Source organism: Nannobrachium achirus (genome assembly GCF_963921795.1).
Source record: "Nannobrachium achirus genome assembly, chromosome: 9".
NCBI classification, from domain to species: domain Eukaryota; kingdom Metazoa; phylum Chordata; class Actinopteri; order Myctophiformes; family Myctophidae; genus Nannobrachium; species Nannobrachium achirus.
In genome coordinates, this window is record NC_137818.1 from 8,572,163 (window position 1) to 8,596,819 (window position 24,657).

A 24,657-nucleotide genomic window follows, 5' to 3' on the forward strand; every position below is an offset into this window, starting at 1 on the left:
CATGTCATTATTTAGACCCACTTAACATTAAATTAAATGGATGATGATGATGATGATGATGATTAATATTATTATAAAGAGCTAGCTAACACACTTAAGTACAACACTAAATAGCTCCTTACATAATCATGATGAACTGGGCATCATCTGGGAATACCCATATATGGACTTTTATTTTATTTTATCCTTTATCAATACCCATATATTATGGAGATCCCTGATACCGATATATGGAGATCCATGTATATGGAGATATGGGCATATTGGTTAGACTGACATGTATTGGCATTCACAAATGTGGGAGTCATCCTGGTGATGTCAGAATGAGTCAGCCATAGCCATATGGAGATCTGGACCGGGTGATGTAGAGTTGATGATGTCAGTGTTGGTCAGCTCCATAATATGGATGGAGGTCCATGACATCAGAGGTCTCCATATATGGGCAGGTCAGCCATAGGCATTGAGGTCCACTGGTTCTCAACCTGTGGTACGTGTACCCCTGGTGGCACATGGGCCCCCCTCGGCTGGTACGCAGAGGAGTCTCCTAAAAATAAGAAAAAAATACTTATAATGGGAGTGAAATATTTACATTATACTACAGGTAGTTCTTCTGACCAAGCATGGCTAAACAGGCTCTCCAGCTATGCTGAAATGACCATGACAGCACACCTAGCCGTTAATAGAGCATTTGAAAGCAGATTGACCACATTTGAAAATCATTCGTTTGCATGGGAAGTTCTCAAATGTAGTAGCTAAATCTGTCCGATGACCTGTGATCAAATTATTGGCTTAGAAATACAACAAAAACTAAAAAATCTCCATTAATTCAAGGAATGAATTGACCTCCTGTGTTAACTGTGCATAGCTGAACAGGATGGGGTACTGTAGGTCATACATGGGCAACTGGCGGCCCGGGGGCCACGTACCTTCGCTTAATGCGGCCCGCAGATTAATACCGGAATACTGATGTATTATTGAATTCAGCCGTTACAATTGCTAACATGACCTGCTTTAATTCCGTCAGACTATATTAGTAGCTTAATGACTAGTTTAGTAGTATTTCTTTTATGTCCAATGCATTTGTATTACCGTATATAACTAAATGCGTTTGAAATTAAATCAAAATGTTTCAGGACTCCAATTCAAAAATAACAAAAAAAAAATCAGGATTTCCAATTCAAAAGAAGCAAATAGCCGATCTACAAGCTCAAAGATCTGCTATTTTTGCTTCTTTTGTATGAGATACTAGAATGACAAGTATCTCATACAATACGTAGCAATATGCAATGTGGCCCTCTGGAGTGAAGGTGGAAATATAGTGGCCCTCACCATCATCACAGTTGCCCACCCCTGCTGTAGGTCTACACACCTGTATTTCAGCATCAGTTATTATGGTGGTACTTGGAGAGACACATCTTTTCTGAGGTGGTACTTGGATTAAAAAGGTTGAAAACCACTGCACTAGTGTAGACATTGAGGTGTTATGGACCTACTGACAGGATGTGCCGGTTTACATACTTTACTGTGACCTTTGGCGGCATAGCTCAGGGGTAGAGAAACCGTTATTAGAGCACGAAGGGTTCCCGAAGGGTTCCCAGTTCGAATCCGGCTCCCTCTGAGTTAATGTCGAAGAGTCCTTGGGCAAGACTCTGAACCCCTAATTGCTCCCCGTGAGTAGGTTGGTGACTTGCATGGTTTCCTCCGCCACCGGTGTATGAATGTGTGTGTGTTTGGGTGAATGTAATGCACAATCTCTGTAAAGCGCCTTGGATAAAAGCGCTATATAAATGCACCATTTACCATTTACCATTTTACCTTTGGTCATAACTCGCAAATAAATAACTGTAACATCAAACAAAACATAATGATTTTACACCACATTGTAAAACAGTGGTCATAACCCAGCGGTATATTTCTCCCCAGCGTTCTCTCTCTCCTCAACCATCATGGCGTCCGGAGCGTTGTTCCCCAGCCTGGTGTCGGGCTCGCGCGGCTCCTCCAGTAAATACCTGGTGGAGTTCAGAGCAGGGAAGATGACCATGAAGGGCAGCACGGTGACGCCCGACAAGCGCAAGGGCCAGGTGTACATCCAGCAGACTGACGACTCCCTCATCCACTTCTGCTGGAAGGACCGCACCACTGCTAACGTGGACGACGTATGTTCATAACACTCATTGATTGATTGATTGATTAGTTTGTTTGCGGTTTGTTCATTCGGAAAAGCACAAGACAGTACTCTCTCTCTCTCTCACCCTCCACTCTCTTGTTTGGAAAATTCGACTACTAAACTGTCTGTACTTTTGATAGTATGTGGTATTTATTTACTTTATTATTTTGGTGTCAGTATGTTGGCACTGGACTATGTTCCTTAAATTGTGTCTGAATAATCCCGTAAGGGATGGGCTGTGAGTGGCAGCCAGACACGAAAATAAATGTTTTCATTCATTTATTCATTCATTCAAGCTCATGTGTCTGTCTTTCTGTCTGTTTCTCTCTCTGTCTCTCTCTTGTGTATTTTCCTGTGTGTTAATGATAATAATGCATTGATCAGGACCTGATCATCTTCCTGTGTGTTAATGATAATAATGCATTGATCAGGACCTGATCATCTTCCTGTGTGTTAATGATAATAATGCATTGATTAGGACCTGATCATCTTCCTGTGTGTTAATGATAATAATGCATTGATCAGGACCTGATCATCTTCCTGTGTATTAATGATAATAATGCATTGATCAGGACCTGATCATCTTCCTGTGTATTAATGATAATAATGCATTGATTAGGACCTGATCATCTTCCTGTGTGTTAATGATAATAATGCATTGATTAGGACCTGATCATCTTCCTGTGTGTTAATAATAATTGATCGGTCAGGACCTGATCATCTTTCTGTGTGTTAATGATAATAATGCATTGATTAGGACCTGATCATCTTCCTGTGTGTTAATGATAATAATGCATTGATTAGGACCTGATCATCTTCCTGTGTGTTAATGATAATAATGCATTGATTAGGACCTGATCATCTTCCTGTGTGTTAATGATAATAATGCATTGATTAGGACCTGATCATCTTCCTGTGTGTTAATGATAATAATGCATTGATTAGGACCTGATCATCTTCCTGTGTGTTAATGATAATAATGCATTGATCAGGACCTGATCATCTTCCTGTGTGTTAATGATAATAATGCATTGATCAGGACCTGATCATCTTCCCTGACGACTGTGAGTTCAAGCGGGTGAACCAGTGCACCACTGGCAGGGTTTATGTGCTCAAGTTCAAGGCCGGCTCCAAGAGGCTGTTCTTCTGGATGCAGGTCAGTGTTGCTTCACCAGGCCTCGTGGTTATGCTTTCATGTAGGCTACATGATATCATGAGGAGAGGTATGTAGAGTAGACACAGTCTGATACAGATCGGTGGTCTAAGGTAGTTCTGCCAACGAGCACAGGACTCAGTTATACAAGGACATTGTCCTTAGGACAAGCTGAACCATGGACAAAAAGGTTGTGAATGTGAGATGCTGTAATAGATAGATAGATAGATACCTTTATTATCCCAAGGGGGAAAATCAGTTGCCCAGAGGCAGCACAGCAGTATAAGGTTATTTACAAAGTTACAGAGAAGTATGAAAAAGATAGAATGTACAATGTTAATGGATAAATGAACTGGGAGGATTTCACTATCTAGATGTCAAGAGGCCACTGGTACCATGGAACTGATCTAGAATCTGTTTGTTTTTTCTCTCTTTTTCTTTTCTCTTTTTTTTGACCCCAGGAGCCCAAAACGGACAAGGACGAGGAGTTCTGTCGTAAGGTCAACGAGTATCTGAACAACCCTCCCATGCCCGGGGCACTGGGCAGCGGGGGCAGCGGAGGGCATGACCTCTCTGCCCTGGGAGGTACGCTCAGCATTCTGCTTTTATAAGGCAATCCGTAACTCTTAGGTCCAACACAGGTCTCCTGCATGAGTGCCTAAATGTTTTCTGGTGAGATATAACTGAAAGTCTGCTTATTGGCAGAGCCAGAGGGTAAGGCGATAACAAGAATGTATCAATAACCTGTTCTGGGGATATTATCCTTGTGTTTTTGGTATTGCTACATGCCTATAAAATAAGCTTTTGAGCTTAGTGCAGTACCACCAGTAGGTATCATACCAGACCACAGGATCTGAATGACTCAAATAAGGGAGATCATTACTACAACCACAGTTATAGTAGACACATACATTGGTCAAAATAACCTTTTATTCACTAAAATGTTTTCGACTGCAGCTTCAAAATACTAAATGATTTCCCCTTCTATTTAGGATATTCCACACTGCTGCTAGAGTTTATACCCATAGATAGATACCTACCTATCATAATAAAATATCCTATATAGAGGGTATGGCAAATCGAGTGGCAAAGTGTTTAACGTCATTTAATGCAATCAGATAGCACTTGTCTGTTTGGATGTATGGGCTGTCAAGGCCAGAAAGTAGTTTTTTTGCCTATACTCTGTTTGTGCTATGCATTCATATATATATTTTGTAAAAGTTTTTATTGGCCTAACACTGTTGGCCCCTATTGTTGACTGTACATGCACTGTTTTCTTATTTTTACTCTTATGTATTTGTTTATCTAATCAGTATTGCCTGAGAATGCCATGCAGCACCTGATACCTGAGAACCAACAGCCATTGGTTGATTGAGAGAGCCACCCTCTCCTGTCTCTTTAAATGCTCCTCTTTGTTTGCTGCATTTCATGACTCTGACGAAGATGCACTAGCATCGAAACGTTAGTCAATCCTGTTGTACTGGCACCTGAATAATAAAAAGGCCAAAATCGTCTGAGCTGCTCCAGTATCTCTCTCTCTACTGCATACATTTGTCCCTGCTCCTGTGATGCACAAGACTAGCTGTGTAGGCTGAGGCGCGCTGTAGAACCCCTTTGTTCTAGTTTTTTTGCCACTCAGTAGGCGTTCCCACATAACTCCCGGGCATGATGATGATGTCACGCGCATACCCTCTATTGTTTTTGTTCAATCAAATGGGGGGGGGGACTGTGGTCCCCCGGACCGCAGTTTGAGAACCACCAGCTACTGTCTTGTTCTAGTAATAAATGTGGTGTTCTTTTTGATTGACAGGCGAGGGTGGTCTGCAGAGCCTGCTGGGTAATATGAGTCACAACCAGCTCATGCAGCTGATTGGTCCAACCGGACTGGGCGGGCTCGGTAAGACACACTTCATAGAATGATAATTAAAAACATCAATGTTCAGCACTTAATTATAAATAAATAGTATTGTAAATATTGTTATGGATGTGGCTCTTTAACACAATGCAACCAGTGATCACACTTAATTCACAACTTTTAGTAGGCTAGTTGTATATGTAACCTAACATTTTATGTAGACAGTTGCCAGGTCATTTGTAGATCTGGCATTATACACACTATTAGTGTATAGTTTCAATGTACAGATAATTTCTTTTTTGATATTCTTTCTACTGTTTAGGTTTAGGATAGTTTCCTGGTTTACCTATGATCCTAAATTACTCTTTCTATGCATTTGATGTAGTGTGATGTCATTACGTGCGCATCCCGCATCAAAAACTCATTCAAGTCGCCCAGGGACTCATTCATGTCATGGTCCTGGGGTCCCGGGGATGCGCCTCCATTGGAGTCCATGTTAAAATAATTTACCGGGTCGCAGTAAAAGAAAAACATTTTAAAATTCCACAGACACCACCATTGTTCATGGGTGAAAGCATCCTACTTTACCCTACGTTAACACAAATAAAATCCACGTAGAAAGTCTTAAACAGGCGATAGAAACGTCAATGTTTTGATTCCACCAATCTCCAACGCCATTTTGCGCACCCGAATTCATTAGGGGCACATGTTTTAGTAGTTTTAGTAGTTCTAAGTTCAAACATTAGCCAAATTGTAAAATAAATATAAGAAGCTCACAGCGCTCGAAAACATTGTATTGAGGACTCATAAAACTTTTCTGGGACCCATTTGAATGACCACCTGTGGGTCCCGGGACCCATTACATTGAAAACCTAGTAACATCACTGTATTAGCTTGTGTTTTCCTTGTTTATTGTAAATCTGTCTGGATTTGGAGCGTCTGCTAAATGCCTGAATTGTATTCGTTCGAATGATAAAGTGTGGATGTCATGAAATCAAAGACACACCTGGACTTGTCTTGTCTCATGTCACTGACATAACATTCCTGTGTGTGTGTGTGCGTGCGTGCGTGCACGCGCGCGCGTGTGTGTGTGTGTGTGTGTGTGTACTGTAGGAGGTCTTGGAGCTCTAGCAGGTCCAGGTCTGGCCAGTCTCCTGGGCAGCAGTGCTCCTGCAGCCAGCAACGCCTCCACCAGGTAACAGAGAGTACTGCACCGTTTGTGAGCTTGTAGATCGCTATTTTCCAAAGTGTGACAGCCACACCCAACTTGGGAATTGATAAGAACCGAAGTGGGATTTTGGAATTAATAATGGTGACTGATGTTCTTTCTTTCGACTTGTCTGCAGTGTGTCTGCAATTTCGTCGACTAAAACTATGATGAAGAAATGTAGACTATTTCTTTCAACAAATAAAAACTAGAATGAAAATCTTGGGAATGTTTTTTTTTCTTCAAAATTTGGACTGTAACACTGCTTGTCTGGCCTCTCTCTCTGTCTGTGTCTGAGAAATTAGACGTTTGACCAGGACCCAAACTAGTGAAAACAGCAGATCTACAAGCTCACAATGCGTTGCTTCGTGCCGCGTTGTGAGCTTGTAAATCGGCTATTTTCACTACTACTACTCTCTATCTGTTTGTCTGTCAGTCCGTCCACGGCGGCCACGCCCACCTCCAGCTCCAGCACGGTGCGTCTGGGCTCCACCCAGGTCGCCACCACGCCCATCAGCCCCTCGGCGGGGGGCGGGGGCTCGCCCACGGCCACGCCCACCCCCTCCACCCCCTCCGCCCTGCCCTCCAGCCCCACCCAGCCCATCCAGCTCAGTGACCTGCAGAGCATCCTGGCCACCATGAACGTGCCCCCTAGTGGCCAAGGAGGTGAGGCATCTAAAAACATTCCCAAAAAGCAAACCTTTCATGATTTCTTTCAGTACTTTCAGTACTGCAAGTGCTTGTAGATCTGCTACTTCCCTAGTTTTGTGTGACAGTCTTGTATGATGAAGCAGGACTTTGCTTTACGAGAAAACATACACATTTGAAACTTGGAGATACAAGGTTTCTGCCAGAGGTTTTGTATGTCCAAAACCTTCTCTTTGTTATTTTAAAAACTATTTAAAATCGTGACAATAGCCGATCTGCTATTTTCACTAGTTTTGTGCGACTGTCTTGCACGATGAAGCAGGACTTTACTTTACGAAAAATGAGTTTCTGCCCCGACAGTGATGTTATGTTACTTGTGTGTGTGTGTGTGTGTGTGTGTGTGTGTGTGTGTGTGTGTGTGTGTGTGTGTGTGTGTGTGTGTGTGTGTGTGTGTGTGTGTGTGTGTGTGTGTGTGTGTGTGTGTGTGTACGTGCGTGTGTTTGTGCTTGTGTGTGCGTGCGTGCAGTGGACCTGGCCAGTGTGCTGACCCCAGAGGTGATGGCTCCCATCCTGGCTAACGATGAGGTGCAGCAGAGGCTGATGCCCTACCTTCCCTCTGGAGAGTCTCTGAGCCAGAGCACTGAGGAACTGACCAACACCCTGAGCTCCCCACAGTTCCAACAGGTTGGTACACACACACACACACACACACACACACACACACACACACACACACACACACACACACACACACACACACACACACACACACACACACACACACTACCTTCCCTCTGGAGAGTCTCTGAGCCAGAGCACTGAGGAGCTCACTAACACTCTGAGCTCCCCACAGTTCCAACAGGTTGTTACACACACACACACACACACACACACACACACACACACACACACACACACACACACACACACACACACAGAGGACGTTTCACAAGTTCACAAATGTATCAAATCTATGAAAAAAATCTTTTGAAAATTGCAGATCTACAAGCTCACAATGCATTGTGAGCTTGTAGATTGGCTATTTTCAAATGGCCAAAAGATATGTGTTTTGACCATGTTTAGAGTACAAATACCTAAACAATGTACTGAACTAACTGAAGTACATTACTTTACACCCCTGCAAACACATGCACGCACACATGTTTACAGGTTTACCACCACAACACACTACATAATTGTCATATTTCCACTTGATTTATTCGTAGTTTCATGGCCACCCAAAGAATTGCAGGTCTACAAGCTTTCAATGCATCACGCTGCGATGCGTTTGGAGCTTGAAGAACGGCTATTTTAGGGCGAGACACGACGCACAACCAAGTATAAATCCAGTATTAATAAACAAGCAGACTGCATCTTATTAACCACACTCCACAAGCAGTGGTGTGATACGGATTTTAGAAGTGGTGCCCCTCTAAATTCGTGACGTGCACGTGCTTGCACGTGAGGCGGCAAGGCGCACACGCGTGCAGCTAAATAAGTCTGGGCTCGCCGAGCCCAACCGAGCCCACGGCATCTCACCCTGTCCACAAGCTTCTCAGAACAACTTCATAATGTGTGTTGTGTGTGCAGGCTATGAGTGTGTTCCTTAATCATAAAACTATATATTTCAGGCTGCAAGTATGTTTATTAATCATACTATTTACGTATTTCAGGCTAACTATGTATGTTCATTAATGATATTAATGATAATATCTTATGTATTTCAGGCTATGAGTATGTTCATTAATGATAATATTGTATGTATTTCAGGCTATGAGTATGTTCATTAATGATAATATTCTATGTATTTCAGGCTATGAGTATGTTCATTAATGATAATATTGTATGTATTTCAGGCTATGAGTATGTTCATTAATGATAATATTCTATGTATTTCAGGCTATGAGTATGTTCAGCAGTGCCCTGGCCTCAGGACAGTTGGGTCCTCTCATGAACCAGTTTGGTTTGCCTGCAGAGGCTGTGGACGCAGCCAACAAAGGAGGTACGTAATGTAATGTCCCTGTTTCCTCTGCCAGTCCAGAGGCCCGTTGAGATTAGCCTCGTAAACCAGCCTCCTCCTCCGGGAATCTACCGTACATTTCATCTGCGTTAGAAAGCAAATGAAATGTAGATTTCCAGAGGAGGCTGGTTTACAAGGATACGTTGAGAATGGCTGTGTGCCAATTAACAACGTTTCTTTTCTTTTGTTTTCTGTTTTCTGAAAAACAAATATGTATTAAAAGATTGTTGCGATATACTGTACATAGATAGCTAAAACAACCCCAAAGGGGGTTCCCGGATTGAAAGGTAAAGTTAGGTAAAGGGGTTCCCGGTCTAAATGGGTTAATGCCTCGCACTTCGAGGCGTTGTGAGCTTGTTGTAGATCGGCTATTTTCGGCAAAGAGGTTTGGTGTAGAGGAGAAAAAGAGCACACTAAGTACAGAGTGAAAGGTCAAGTGTATTAGGTAATGACAGCTCAAGTGGTTAAATATCTGAAAACACAAATTGACATGAATCCAAAATACACTGATGATTGTGCTGCCAAACGATTAAACTATATGGAATCTATGAACAGGTTGTGGGGGTCCCTGCTTCATCTCTCTCTCAACTAAGGGGTCCTTGGCCTGAACACATTGAAGACCCCTGGCATAAACAATAAGCAATGTATGAATGAATTAACCATTGTAAAGCTCTATGAAAAATGCAATTCATCAGTAAAAGATCTGTTCTTGTCGGCAAGTTGCACATCAATCATACAGATCAGGGTGTGAATTAGGCTTTATTCTCCATTTCACAACTGTCTAGAAGCAGGTGTTGGCGATGAATTTGATAGTTTGATATTCACAAAGTACTGCTGGTTTTCTCCGCAAAACCCACAATAGCCAAATCATCAATCTGAACTAGACCTAAGGTTTATGAATCTGTTTTAGGCCTAGAATTATTGAATGCTTTAACCAGTGAAAAATAGCAGATATACAAGCTCACAGCGCGGCACCGAGTGCCGCGCTGCGAGCTTGTAGATCTGCTATTTTTGAAAAAGTCGTGAAAATGTGTGCAAATCTTTGAATATATGTATTTTCAAAGCTAACGTTTGTAACACAAGTTTTGCTTCTGGGTGGTCCCTGGAACTAAATATTTTGAGATGCGGGTCCGTGGCCAAATAAATATCATTTTGGGGGTCCTTCACATGAAAAGGTTTGAGAACCACTGACATAGTAGTCTCTCAAGAACAGACTAACTGAGCTCCAGTTAAGTGAAAAGGACCTTTTCTTTGACTATGGCTAAGCCAGATTGCTGACATAGAAACACAGGTTTTTCAAAAAACCTTATAAGGATTCAAAAACACAGAAAAACAGAATCGGGTCAAAATTCTAATTTTCACGATCTTTCTGCTATTTTTCAATAGTTAAAGCATAAAATAATGATACACAATCATGTGTACCCGTACTGAATGGGTTAACAAACTGATTTGTGGAATTTGTGTTTGTTTGTTTTTTTTCCCCACAGATGTGGAAGCGTTCGCCAAGGCCATGGAGACGGAGACCAAACCCGACGAAGACGAGGAGTCCAAAGACAAGAAAGAGGAGGATGAAGATATGAGTCTGGACTAGGAGTTTGAAGTTAACATTAAATTAACACTAATACTTTATTGCTTTATTTATTTAGCTATAACTGCTGCTTGTGGATTATTTTAGTTCTTGTTTAGTTTTTTTACCATTTAATTATTCGAATGAAGTTTATTACATGTTCTCTGACTCCAGATTCTATAACATGTGAAGCTACGTATTATTAATAAGAGCCTTCACTAGCACTGTGTTCAATCATACTTAGGGCTGTCACAATTATGACATTTTATTTGTCGCTCAAATAATGACATTTCTGTTTGGCCTTTAGGCCTCGTAAATGAAAGGTGCACAGGGTCACATTGGCTGCGTTCACATGGGCCGGTATATTCCACTTGTATTCAGACTGACTGCTCATTCAGGATTCAAATACTCATGTAAACACCTCAGAATGGAACATTCCATTCCATTCCGAATGGATTTTCATTCGGGTTTGGAGGGGGGTGGTATGTGTACTGTATATGCCATTTGAATCGGAATATACTTGGTTCCATGTAAACCTTTTGGGAATGAATCTCTGTTCGGAATGAGTTCATTCTGAATGAACACATATTGTGGATGAAACGGCAGCCAGTGTGACGCGCTTTGAGCCATTTCCACTATTTTTTGAAAATGTTTAGAAGTGTATGAACATTTTTCACTGGAAATGATTATGACGATCATGCAAAAACAATATATATTTGTGATCAAGTGCTACTATGTAATAATTGTAACAGGCCTATTCATCTTACAATTTAGTGTTAAAGCGACTCTTCACCAGTTTTCAACCTAAATCCCGTGCATCAGTTGGGAGGAGAACAATAATATAGTGTGACAAAAAAATGGTGGAAGAAGCTCTCACATTTTATTTCTTTTTTAAAACACTTCTGGCGTCATTAGAACACAGAGGGTTCCCGAAAGGTTCCCAGTTCGATCCCGGGCTCCCCCAGAGTTGGTGTCGAACTCTGAACCCCTAATTGCTCCCGGTGAGCAGGTTGGTGCCTTGCATGGTTTCCTCTGCCATTGGTGTATGAATGTGTGTGAATGGGTGAATGTAATGAATGTGTGTGTGAATGGGTGAATGTAATGAATGTGTGTGTGTGTGTGTGAATGGGTGAATGTAATGCACAATCTCTGTAAAGCACCTTGGATAAAGGCGCTATAGTAAATGCACCACTTACAATTTAAACACTTCTTCTTAGCCTCGTAAACCAGTCTCTCTTCCTGCCTTGAAGATGGGAGGAGTCAGTTTACTAGGCTAACTTCTTCTGGGGTCATTTTAGCAACTCTGCAGACAGATTAGTTGCTTGATTCATTATTTAGATATGTTATATTTGTTTGAACAGAAACATCCTCATACATGGACTCCACTTTGAGAACCACTGCATTCATGTGTAATTAATGGGATGAACACTGTACATATGGATTTAGGTTGAAATCTGTGGGTTTCGCCTTTAAAATGTATGCAACTCCATTTGTTTGTGGCGCTTGTTATAGATGGAACCGGATCAACATGTACTTGTATTGTAGCTGCATGAGATCTGCTACCCCCTGGTTGAGACAAAGGGAACATTAAAAAGGTCATCAGTAATAAATCATAACTTGTTGTCTCCTGTAATTATGTCAACGGTGTGTACAGTCAATCAATCAAACTCCTTGATAGCAGGGGGGAGGGGGGGGGGGGTCAGATTGAACCTCACAGTTGGTTGCAACAGATGAATAGCAGAGCTTGTAGATCGGTTATTTTCAAATGGACAGAATGTGTACAGGGCTGAAGTGATGTGTGTTTTGTGATATAATAATCCAAATTGACAAAGTAACTGATTTTCAAATAATTGGAGTAAAAGTATATTATTGAGATGCAGTGGAGTAGTACATCTGGAATGAGTAGCCTAAATCTACTTACCGGTAGTTACTTACTTTACACTTGGCAGTTGCACGAATCACTTGTCCAAAGGGCATGATCAGGCCTTATATGGAGCTCTTTGTCACATAACGTTACATTTATACCAAGCTCCTGGAAGTATGCTCATTGGGCAGCCAAGTGTCAATCAACTTTAGTCAACTTAGCAGGGTCTGAAATTGGGTGGAACTAAAGAAAAGGGGGAAGGAAGTCAGTCTGACAGTGAGAGAAACAGGTGGTGTAAACAGAGATATTTATAAATTAAATAATCTGTTAAATGTTGTCACCAAATGAAGAGCAAGGGATTCATATCAGTGTGGATATATCAGCATGTGTTTGGTGCTGGGTTTTCACTCAGCATTTCTACCATAACCAGCTGACATTAATAACTACCAGATGGACTGTGGCTGGTCAACTAACACACACAATATGATGAGGAGAATGAATGGACTGAAGAGATGTTTAACGTTTAAAGGCTCCAAGGCAGCTCGCAGGTTGCTGCCCGGCTGATGAGAAAAGCACCAATTGATTCAGCGTAGAATATAATCATGACATTCAAACATCCAGACAAGCAACAGCAACAACAAACCATAGACAAACATCTAAACATGCTGTTAAATGCCTTCTTTTTTTTTTCTTTTGCAACTGTTTATTGTTCCTCTAATAAGAAAAAGACCATTATTGTTAAAGCAACAAGTGGCTCAATGAGTTAAGATGCTGAACTGATGAGCCAGAAGCTGTAGGTTCAGTTCCCACTTTAGTCTTTACTTTAAAGACTGATTTCCAGCAGAATAACTTCATAGCAGCACAGAAAGCGTTCACTAGATTATATAGACCTACTATTATCCTACTAGCTACAAACATGTAAAATACTCCAGTGAAGTAAAAGTATCAATACTGCAATAAAAACTGTTACAAGTAAAAATCCAGAAAATCCAATGTTTTTTCAATGGGAATCTAGACGTTTTTTTTTATTGGCTGTCAGGACGTAATGGGTGGAGCCGGGGGAAGCGAATGTCGCTTCTCTCCTCCGACCCTCCGAGCGGCGGTCACACCTGTAGAAGTTGTGCTTTTTGTTCAACTTCTACAAGTGTGACTGCCGCTCGGAGGGTCGGAGGAGAGAAGCGACATTCGCTTCCCCCGGGTAAACACAAAACAAACCTCGGCCTCGCCCAGCCTTACCTTCCCCTGACCCGATCTGTAGGTAGGCCTACCTACATTTTCAGTGTTTTATGTTTTTTTATTTATATCAGCTTTATAGGGGGCTCAGCATATTTTGTGCCAGATTAAAGGTGGTTGCACACTGCTGCGTTTTTCGGGCCGAATATCGGAGTGAATTTCGGAGCACGCAAAAAAAAAAAAATCAAACTCACGTTATGTCAGTCACGTTTGCACACTGCCGCCCGTTTCGCGCACCACTCGGTCCCTTGCTCTCTCTATCTCTCTCTCTCTCCTTGCCCTGAAAAACGCATTTCGCAACGAAAAACGCAGCAGTGTGCAACCAGCTTTACTCTGCCTGACTCAACACAAAGCGCATCATGATTACGGGAGATTTGGTGATATAGTCTGGTGTCTAGTGATCTCTAGTGGTGCTTGAGGGTCATTGCATGGTGTTGGGCGTATTGGGAGTCACAGGTTTGATTCCCCAGCTTGATTATTTGTCTCCAACATCTTAGGCCTACATTTTTTATATTTTAATACACATCTTTCTTATAGGAGCTCCTGGCACTACATGTTTTCAGATATAGGTCTGTCTGCGGCCAAATTTGTATTAATCAGATTTTATTCATAACCCTAACCCTCATATCTGTGTCATGGCAGCTCAATGAATAGAGTAACTGCCTTGAAATCGGGAAGTCAGAGGTTCAAGTCCCAGCCCTTGACAGTGTGTTGAATTGGATAATCACAGAGGCTGACAAACACACAACTTTAAGATCTCTGGAGTCCAACATCTGGATGAATATCATCTTTCACTTTTTCAGTTCAAATCTCCCACAGGATATTTTTGCTGTCCATCTAAATTCTAATAGTTGGGTTAAGTATTACGTTCGCCATTGAGCAATCCATGCCAGCGTGGCTCAAAGGTTCAAGATTCAAGGTTTACAAATCAAAGGTTCCAGGTTCAAACCTCAAATAAAACTGAAATATCTCAACCCATCAAACAATTAAGATAGCTGATGAATCAAACTGAAAGTGCACTACAATGAAACTCAAATGTCTCAACAAAACAATTATCAAATAAAATGGTGATGGGAAAAATCAATGCTGTCACATATATACCGAAAAATACCACAAAACTGCTGGGTAAAACCACAGATATAAAGAGCTAGATGCCTCGTTCGCCTCTGCAGTTAATTGGAGCGATGTGCAAAAGTTCTAGCCCGGACTTCCTGGAAAAACCAAGGGAACGCTGTCAGTCAAAGTGACTACACTACTGGCCAATCACAGTGTGTCTTTTCCGTGACTTATCCAAGGACCACAATTCATTTCAACAGAGCCAGTTCCGATGTTGCGCTGCTCAGCTGTTCTTACAGGCTGCATACGTAAAGACCAGCCCCCACCTGCCTCTGATTGGCTTACCGACTTCCGTATGTGTGACGCACGCGGAAGCAATGAACACGGAAGTGACGAAGATTCCCTTGGTGCGTGATTACGGATCCAACTGGGAAAGATGGATGGAAACGGCATAGAGCGCTCGTTTTCACAGTTATTGTCCACGACATTGCAAGCGGCGCGAAGGCCAGCGCGGCCGGCGGAGCGCCGCGCGAGTTACGAAGCCGTGGTGAATGCAATCATTATATTTATGCCCAGGCCGTAAGGCCTGGGCAAGCGCACGATAAACGCCATGATAATTGGGTTTTGGTGCACCTCGCGCGGTCCAAGTGACTACAACGGAGCGCTCCCTACGTCCGGTCCAGCCAATCACAAGCTTCAAAAATGAGTCCGGGGCGTGGTTATCCATCTTTCCCAGTTGGACCTGTAATCACGCTCCCTTGGTTGCTAGATGCATACGCCCCCTAGCCGAAGGAGGCGTCTAGCTTTATATGTCTGTGGGTAAAACACTAAGATAATAATATAAAAAGCCCCAATAAAGACAATGTTGAATAAAGAATTTAACTTAATATGTACATTTCTAAAGCTTCTCCCTCTTCCACCGACCGGGCCTAAAAGAGGGTGTGAGGAGGGAGCTGGGCTGTCTCCGCCCCTGTCACCTTAAAAACACAGAAAATGAAGACATACCCTGATCAAGACTCAAACCCTCAAACTTCAGGTCGTGAGACATCTACTACACTCATGCACCACCATGCCATGCACACTAATGCGACCTTGGAGGTTATACTTTAAGTTGAAATGAGAGGTGACAGGTCAGAAAATTTAAATCCACTGCAAACACCTCTACCCCTGATAGAATAACTTAAATGATACTGGCCATGATACTGACCATAATTATTACTGACATGATACTGACATTATTACTGGCCATGATCAACATAATACTGAAGCCTGAAGAACCCACTGTGGGTTGAGTATTACGTTCTCTGTAGTAGTTTTCATGTCAATGTGGCTCAAGAGATGAACACAGGTTTAACACACCAAAGGTGAGGAGTTGAGGAGTTCAATTCCCCACTGGATATTTTCGCTGTCCATCTAAATTCTAAAAGTTGGGTTAACTATTACCTTCGCCATTGTATCATCCATGCCAGTGTGGCTCAAGAGATGAACACAGGTTAAACATGAACTCAGGTTTAACAAACCAAAGGTGAGGAGTTCAATTCCCCACTGGATATTTTCGCTGTCCATCTAAATTCTAAAAGTTGGGTTAAGTATTACCTTCGCCATTGTACTATCCATGCCAGTGTGGCTCAAGAGATGAACACAGGTTTAACAAACCAAGGGTGAGGAGTTCAATTCACCACTGTATATTTTCACTGTCCATCTAAATTCTAAAAGTTGGCTTAAGTATTACCTTCGCCATTGTATCATCCATGCCAGCATGGCTCAAGAGAAAATCATAGGTTTAACAAACCAAGTGTGAGGAGTTCAATTCCCCACTGGATATTTTCACTGTCCATCTAAATTCTCCCTTCGCCATTGTATCATCCATGCCAGCATAGCTCAAGAGATAATCACAGGTTTAACAAACCAAGAGTGAGCAGTTCAATTCCCCACTGAATATTTTCACTGTCCATTTAAATTCTAAAAGTTGGGTTAAATATTACCTCCGCCCTTGTATCATCCATGCCAGTGTGGCTCAATGGTTAAAACCAAGGTTTATATGTCAAAGGTTTCTAGTTCAAACCCCAAACAAAACTAAAAAATCTCAAAAACTCAAAATAACATCAAAAGCCAATGAACCAACCCAAAAGTACACTACAATGAACTCAAATATCCCAACAAAAAGTGAAACAATAAAACTGCTCATGGGCCAGATCATCAATATATATAAAAAAAAAACTTGAAACACAAATATACTTGGGAAAAATCACTAACTTAAAGGGAAAAAAAAACAATAAATTAATAATTTAACTTAATATGTACATTTCTAAAGCTCCTCCCCCTGGAGGTGTGGCAGCTGCAAACTCCTCCCTCTTCCACCGGGGCTAAAAGAGGGCGTGAAGAGGGAGCTGGGCTCTCTGCGCCCTCATCGCCTTAAAAACAAGAAAAATGAAGACATTCCCTGACCAAGATTCAAACCCTCAACCTTCAGGTTGTGGGGCATCTGCTTTACTCTTGCACCACCAGGCCTTAAACACTAATGAGATTTTGGAGGTTATATTTAAAGTTGAAAGGAGAGATGACAGGTCAAAAGATGAAAATCCACTGCAAACACCTCTACCCCTGATAGAATGACTGAATCTACTAGATCTCCCCCTGATGATCAGGGTTCATTTTGACACAACTGAGGTTATTGTTTAAAACAATCTGTTTGAACATTTGTACTTTTACTGAGTCTGCACCTGCATTTACCGTATTTTCCGGACTATAAGGCGCACTTAAAAGCCTTTAATTTTCTCAAAAAACTACAGTGCGCCTTATAGTCCAGTGCGCCTTATATATGGATCATTCATTGACATTCCCTTTAGCACAGCTCCATCTGTTGGATGCATAACGCAACGGTAGCGTCTATTATGTGCGCCTTATAGTCAGGTGCGCCTTATATATGAAAACAGTTTGAAAATAGACCATTCATTGACAGTGCGCCTTATAGTCAGGTGCGCCTTATAGTCCAGAAAATACTGTACTTGAAAGCACTTTAAAGCAGTTTTTTTCCCTTCATTTTAGCCCAAGTAATGTCATTAAAATTCATACCCTTTTTGTCATATGGATTTCTTAGTTTTAGATGATCAAAACTATAGCAGTTTCAGCCACAAGTTTTTCTTGTTTTGCCTCTCACTTTAAACAGTTACATTAAAAAAGGCTAACAATATTTATATTTATAATGCACTTCACATTCATGACAATCTCAAAGTGCTACAATAGGCAAGTATCACACTATTAAAAAATCACACCCGTGTGAACTGAGCGGTGGTCGTGGAGGCTGCGCAACAGCAAAACAAATATATATATACCTGTATATATATATATATAATAAAAAATATTAAAACAATATTAAACAAAATTAACAAAATGTTTAAGTAATACTTTCAAGAGTTTGGGCTGTTACGACCCTTTAAATATGGCTCAAATACCAAGGGCTATAACATAATAAACGGACAAAGTCAGGTCTCAAAAAGCATTGAATCTTTATTTTACATAAAAGCTGGTGCATAATTCAAGTGCTTTTATTGTTACACACCAAATAGTGGAAAAGTGTAACAAACTACTGTAAGACCTAACAAAAATCCTAACCAAACAAAAGAAAAGGACGGGCTGGCCACTAACAATAGAGGGGAGCTGGGTGGGCCAGCCACTATGTGGCCGTCGACCCACCACAGCTCCCATAAACTACCAAAACAAAGTAAAAAGCTACACTATGATCACGAAAAACCACCAAATAATACTTACGACCAACCCATCAGAACTTAACAGGAAAACGTAACTAAGGAACCACATGTTGGGTGTTCGCTGTTGGGGTGCTGGGGGACTCATGGGAGCTGACAAACACTCTAGCCTAGGCCCTAATCACAGATGGAGAGCAGCTGACACAGGGCGGAGAAACCAAGCCAATCATCAGTTGAGTTGCAGGTTGAATGTCTAGCCACTTTGTTTGCCACCCAGTCTTATGTAGGGCTCCGGGGAGTACTGGCCAGGTGCTCCCAATGCACCTAATCATCAAGCTCATTGGCCGCCACCCTTAGTAGTGGGAGAAATATGTAACAAAAAAAGGCAAATGTGTTCACTTCCGGCAGAAAGCGTGAAAATTTGCACCTAGGGGTATTGTTGTGCGCTGAATTCAAAAATTGACGGTCCCAAGCACTTTTCCCATGGGATCTGGTGGCTCTCATTCACTTACCATAGCCTACTAGGGAAAAAAGACCCCCCAAAAAATCTTCTTCAAGTAGCATGTGAGGGGTCAAACTAGGTGTTTTTCGGGATTCTGAATCCATTGCAAGCATTTGTTTTGCACGAAAAACATTCCTTTCCGAGAAATGGACACAACAAAACTTTGAAAAGTGATGACTCATCACTAAACCATAGTTTGTGGGGTCCATTTCTTGCCCAAGGAATGTTTTTTGTGCAAAACAAATGCTTGGAATGGATTCAGAATCATGAAAACCCCCTAAATAGACCCCTCACATGCTACTTAAAGAAGATTTTTGGGGGGTCTTTTTTTCCTAACCCTAACCCTATGGTAAGTGAATGAGAGAAAAGTGAATTTGAGAAAAGTGCTTGGGACCGTCAATTTTTGAATTCACTTTTTCACATATTTCTCCCACTATAGGCTCTGTGGGAGAAGCACACATACAGGGAGAACACCATATGGACACCACAGGCCCTACAGGCCAGGTCAAAGGGGCTGTGACATATATAATAAATAATATGTAGATGATTATTTACAAAAAATAGAAATCTCCTGGATTCTGACAGTCCCCCGTTTGGCAACCCTGAAGTCTGTGATAATGGCCATATTACTGGCCATGATACTGGAGCTATTCCTCACAAAAACATAAGTACAATGCCTGTAATCAGGGCAGGAATTTCATGGAGGCCATGAAGGCCATGGCCACCGTTGCCCCTCAGTTTGGCCTTGTGCCCCTCAGAAAAATGGCATGACTTAAGGCCACAGTGCAGGCCTTAATGCCCCGGCTGACTGTACCACTTCCCCCTCTGTCTCTTTCTTGTCAATATGTAGACAGTAGACACCAGTGTCTCTTTCTTGTCATGTAGGCTTTTGTTGAGATTCTGAAGTCTTACTCCCCTGAGTCCCCATCTTTAAACCAATCCAGTGGCTTTGATTGGTGCAGGGCTGAGCATGGATCAGATTGTGAATACCATCATTTATCTATTTCACTGCTGATTAGGTTATCCCATTCAACAAATTCTTTCAATGGACTAACATATATATTTTTTATTTGATGGCCTTCCTGCCCTGGCATTTGGCCTTTGTGCCCTCAGAAAATGGACAACAAAGGCCAAATGGCCTTGCCCCTAAAATGATGAAATTCCAGGCCTGCCTGTAATAAATTTGATGATCATTAGAATGTCTAGAACAGGGGTTCCCAAACTGTTTTGGCTCAGGGCACCTCTATAAATATTATTTTCATTCGAGGCACCCCTACATTATGTTCATAATTTTCATTCCCAACACCTTATATTTATGGTATATTTTAGCGATTATGTTGTGAGGAAAACATTGAGATAATATAGCCATTTTGGTTAGAAGTTAGAACTGTCTGAAAATAACAAGTTTAAAATGATACTAAATATATTTTGCAGTGTCCAAATAAATTCCAAATATCAAATTATCTTGCGGCACCCCAGGGTGCCCCCGTCACCACAACATTCATGGCTCTAAAACCTTACAAAAACATAAAATATAAAATAAAGAAAGCTCTGCAAAGTACTCCTACAACACCATCTGATTTTTTTTATTTTTTGCACGTAGAAATTAATTTGGGCGTCCGTTATCTGTACCAAAGAGAAAATTCCTTGAAAAGTATTTTTCGTATTAACACAGAAATGTGTAAGCATTTTGAGGCTTTACAAATAGTAGTACATCTTTATTAATATCTCAAACTCAGAAAAACATTTTTTTTAACCATTTCTTCTTATGGTGACATTATCAGATATGAAACGTACATTATTCACGTCCATTACTGTGACCCTCAACCCCCCCCCCCCCCCCCCTCCCTTATGTTCATTTCCTAGCTATCAAATCCATCCAATTAGGCTACATTTTATCAAAATGTTCTCAAATACAACATTTAATCAAATCCAGGTTATCTTTATGCATAATCATTTTTGGCAAAAAAAAAAGAAAGAAAACGACGTTGCTATTATCTTCTTTACTACCCACCTGTAAACCCCATTTAGACCTGGTGCCACCTATTTGTTTTACCTTTGAATCTGGATGCCACCTCACATGCCACAAAGACTATGGTTTAGTGCTGAAAAGTGATGAGTGATCACTTTTTACACTTTGTGGGGGCCGTTTTAGCCCAAATGCTTGCAATGGATTCAGAATCATGAAAAACCCCTAGTTTGACCCCTCATAATGCAACTTACAGTAAAGCAGATTCATTCTTTGCTTTTTTCCCCCTGTATATTAAGTTAATGGGACACCAACTCTAGCGGCTGATAAAACACCAAAATGCACTGTAAAAGTAACGTATAAACTAAGCTAATAAAATATAAGTAGAAAATAAAGTGCACAGGTGCTTTAACTTAATAAAATACCAACAACGCCACTTTTTGTAATGAGGTATGGTCCTCAGTTTAAAATATAAAATGTATTAAAAGGCAATAACTTGGATTAAAAGGCAAAAACTTAAAACATAGGCAAATATATCAAAAAGTTGAACAGCTTTATTTCCCTATACACGGGCATCTAAAATAGCCAAGGCAACAATAAAACCAACTACCTAAAATGTTATTTAAAAGGGCCCTTCGAACTAAAATAATAAAAACAAAACAGAATTAAAACCAGTCCGTGGGTAATAGTGGAGGAATAAAGGAAAGGAGGAAGACAGCTCAACTCCTACAGCCCGGTCACACCAACGCCAACTCCGCGTGCCCTGTGGAGGACAGGGAAAACGCCAGATCAACTGCTCAGAGGTACAGTACTTTAGCTCTCATATACGGTGCACTTCTTAGGGACCACGAGTATCGTTTAGTCAGAGACTTACCGACAGCGCCGCTGCGGTGGATACACCTAGATACTCGGGTCGGCGCCTTCCCTCTCCTTGGTCCCACTGCTGGCTCTTCTTTAGCGTCTGCTCTCGCGTCTCTCATGTCTCTCCCTGGGCAGCCCCCCACAGGCCAGGCCGGCCGGGCACACCCCCGGGGGTCGTGACCGTGGCTCTCACAGTAGAGTCGAAGGCATGACTCTCATGGCACTTACAGCCCAATCTCGTGTCAACTTCTACATGGCTGCCACTGGCCCCCAGCTGGTGTGCACCGGCCCCTCGCCAGCATTAGCTACTCTGCTCCTCTCCACACACAACCTTCTCCTGCTCTCTCCCCCTGCCCTTCTGCTGCTGGCTCTTTATAGTGCTCCTCATGAGGTGGCCACACCCAACCCAGGTGCAAGTCATGATCAATTAGTTCAGGTTGACGCCAGCCAGTGAAAAGAAAATCAATGTTAATGCATGCAATTCAACAATAAAACATCTCATCCAACTCCAAATAAATCACAGCAAATCACTCAAACACAAATATCTCATCAAAGATGCAAAAAACAATCCATAAAAAATACAATATAAAAATCACATAAGCAAAACCAAAACACCGATTTAGCTGTGTCTCAGAAAGGGTTATCATAACAAAATATAATCTACAGATATAAAGCTTTTCAAAAATGCATGGTAACCTTTGCCACCTTTCGGATACCGATATCTCGTATGGCCCATGGACTGGCTGTCTTGACCCATGTGAGATGCAATAAGCCATGGGATGCATTGATTAGCCTAGACCGTTTCTTATACATCCTGCACGTCTTAATTCTGCTTTTGTGGAAGGAGTCCCAGAACTAAAACATAAGGGCATAAGCCTACGGTATATAGATGGATGCAATGCATTACATGTCTGCTCTGTGAGAGCAATGTGTGGACGTGTTCGGATGGAGGAAAATGGCTGTTTTTTTTATTAGGCATAGCCTCCCTGCTAGTGATGGATTAGAGCAGTGAGGGTCGGGACCCGCAGGGTAGTTCCCCAGATGATTAGCTTGATTTGTAACATTGTTTTCTCACTCAGCAGTCACAAAGTACATAAAGTTACTTACTGTAGAGTGAAAAAGTGTATAGAGTGTATTATGCACGTTTCTTAAGTGACAATTTAAGGACCTTTTTAACACCTCTAAAATGACAACTTAAACATTGGTCAAATTGTCAAATATTAGACGCAGACATTGTGAAAATAGCAGTTGCGAGGCGTTGTGAGCATGTAGATCTGCTATTTTCACAATAGAACCGTGTTATACAAAATGTAATGCCTCAACTCAGTGCTCGTCAGCGTGGGGGGTCCCCAGTTAACATATGGTTATTTTGGGGGTCGCGGCCTGAAAAGGTTGAGAACCACTGGACTAGAGCATGGAGGTCATCAGACAGGGATCTTGAGGTGTGTGCTACATCCTCACATGAATGTGTGGCCAATTATGGACTTAGTGTACTGTAGGTGCATGGATCACACACACACGCACACACACACACGCTAACATGCATGCACACTCACACATACACACGTCATTCTGTGAGCTTATACGTCGCCGTAACGTCGGTTATCAGCCTTGTGAGGCTCACGACAGGGTTTTCCAAAGAGTAAACAACTCAAGGACTTGAAGCTGTAAACCAGTGTGTTGTCGCTGAAATCTTGCACGTTCAAAACCCATTTTTAGGAAATGTAAAAAATATTCCAATGGGTCAAATGTAGTTATTAGGCTTATTTATATCACAAGCTCCTTTCAATACTTTGCATTGGTTTATATGTATAAAACCCACAATTAACCACTTTTACTTTTATTTAGAAAATAGCACATAACTTTTTTTCTCCTACAATGTATTTATTTTGCTATTTTTTAGTAAGCAAGTAAGCAAGCCATGGGGCCCATAGGGCAGGAGCCTACAGTATGTGGGGCTACAGTACACCCGCCATCCATGATGTTCAATTACACCCCATGGACATGATGCTAGTATGTTGCAGGGACTTATCCATTTTTATCATCTTTGTCATGACCCGGTTCAGGGGATCGAACTTCCCAGTCTCAGGGCGGACACTCTAAACACAAGGCCACTGATCTTGTATGACAAAGTAGGGCATTCATTCCCCCGACCCCTCAAACAATGGACAACACCAAAGCCCAAGTGGCCTTGCCCCTAAAATGAAGAAATTCCAGGCCTGATTGTGTGTTTACAACGCAACTAAAACTAACTAGAATCATACAGGGAATGTCCTTAATGTCTCTCTTTGTCAGTGTATTCCATACAAATTAAGACTAATATTTTGGTTGTATATGGAATATGTAGAATTGTTCAACTGTGCCACTTTTTAATTGTTTGAATGGTATGTACTGTATATACATGTATTGTATCTGATATGGATCTCCCTGCGTCTGAAATAAAGATTGAACCGAATTGAATTGAATTGAATTGGTATGATATTGTTTGAATCTAGCCCCTGATGAATATCCCATATTATGATAACATGAGAAAATAAAACACTGAAACTAATAGAAACTAAACTAAAGGTAAGCATTTTCACAAAATAAAACCTAATTAAAACTCAAATTGAATAACGTGAAATAGTGTTTAATGAACTGCCCAATCATACCCTCTACCCTTTATTTGCACTGCAGTGACCATTGAAAAAACACCACCTTTATGTTAAAGGTCAGCTGGTTGTAAGACCACCTTTGAAAGTTGAGAAGAGATGAAGAATGAAATGTCCCTGCAAATGATCTCTTGGAATAACCATTAAATAACCATCTGTGCATCAACGATTCGGTATCCATGACAGCCGGGTTCCTC

General features: G+C 41.5%; 2 protein-coding genes across 2 annotated transcripts in view; both read left to right on the top strand.

Annotated features, from left to right (window-relative positions):
* Positions 1-24,657, top strand: part of LOC308292092 (oxysterol-binding protein-related protein 2-like) — a 246,054-nt gene that overhangs the window by 43,379 nt on the left and 178,018 nt on the right. The gene's annotated exons all lie outside the window — the stretch shown is intronic.
* On the top strand, positions 1,943-10,782 carry LOC308291308 (proteasomal ubiquitin receptor ADRM1-like). Its single transcript, XM_080733294.1, has 9 exons — positions 1,943-2,156; positions 3,207-3,323; positions 3,782-3,905; positions 5,131-5,217; positions 6,289-6,370; positions 6,819-7,048; positions 7,557-7,714; positions 8,930-9,032; positions 10,538-10,782. Exons 1-9 carry the CDS (start codon positions 1,947-1,949, stop codon positions 10,639-10,641), a joined length of 1,215 nt encoding a protein of 404 aa, XP_080589420.1. The 5' UTR covers positions 1,943-1,946; the 3' UTR covers positions 10,642-10,782.

Excerpts from the sequence above, each read along its gene's own strand:
- LOC308291308 (XM_080733294.1), top strand. The coding sequence starts at position 1,947 with ATGGCGTCCGGAGCGTTGTTCCCCAGCCTGGTGTCGGGCTCGCGCGGC. Across the intron at positions 3,906-5,130 it reads TGACCTCTCTGCCCTGGGAG|GCGAGGGTGGTCTGCAGAGC; the intron begins GTACGCTCAGCA and ends TTTGATTGACAG. Across the intron at positions 9,033-10,537 it reads GGACGCAGCCAACAAAGGAG|ATGTGGAAGCGTTCGCCAAG; the intron begins GTACGTAATGTA and ends TTTTCCCCACAG.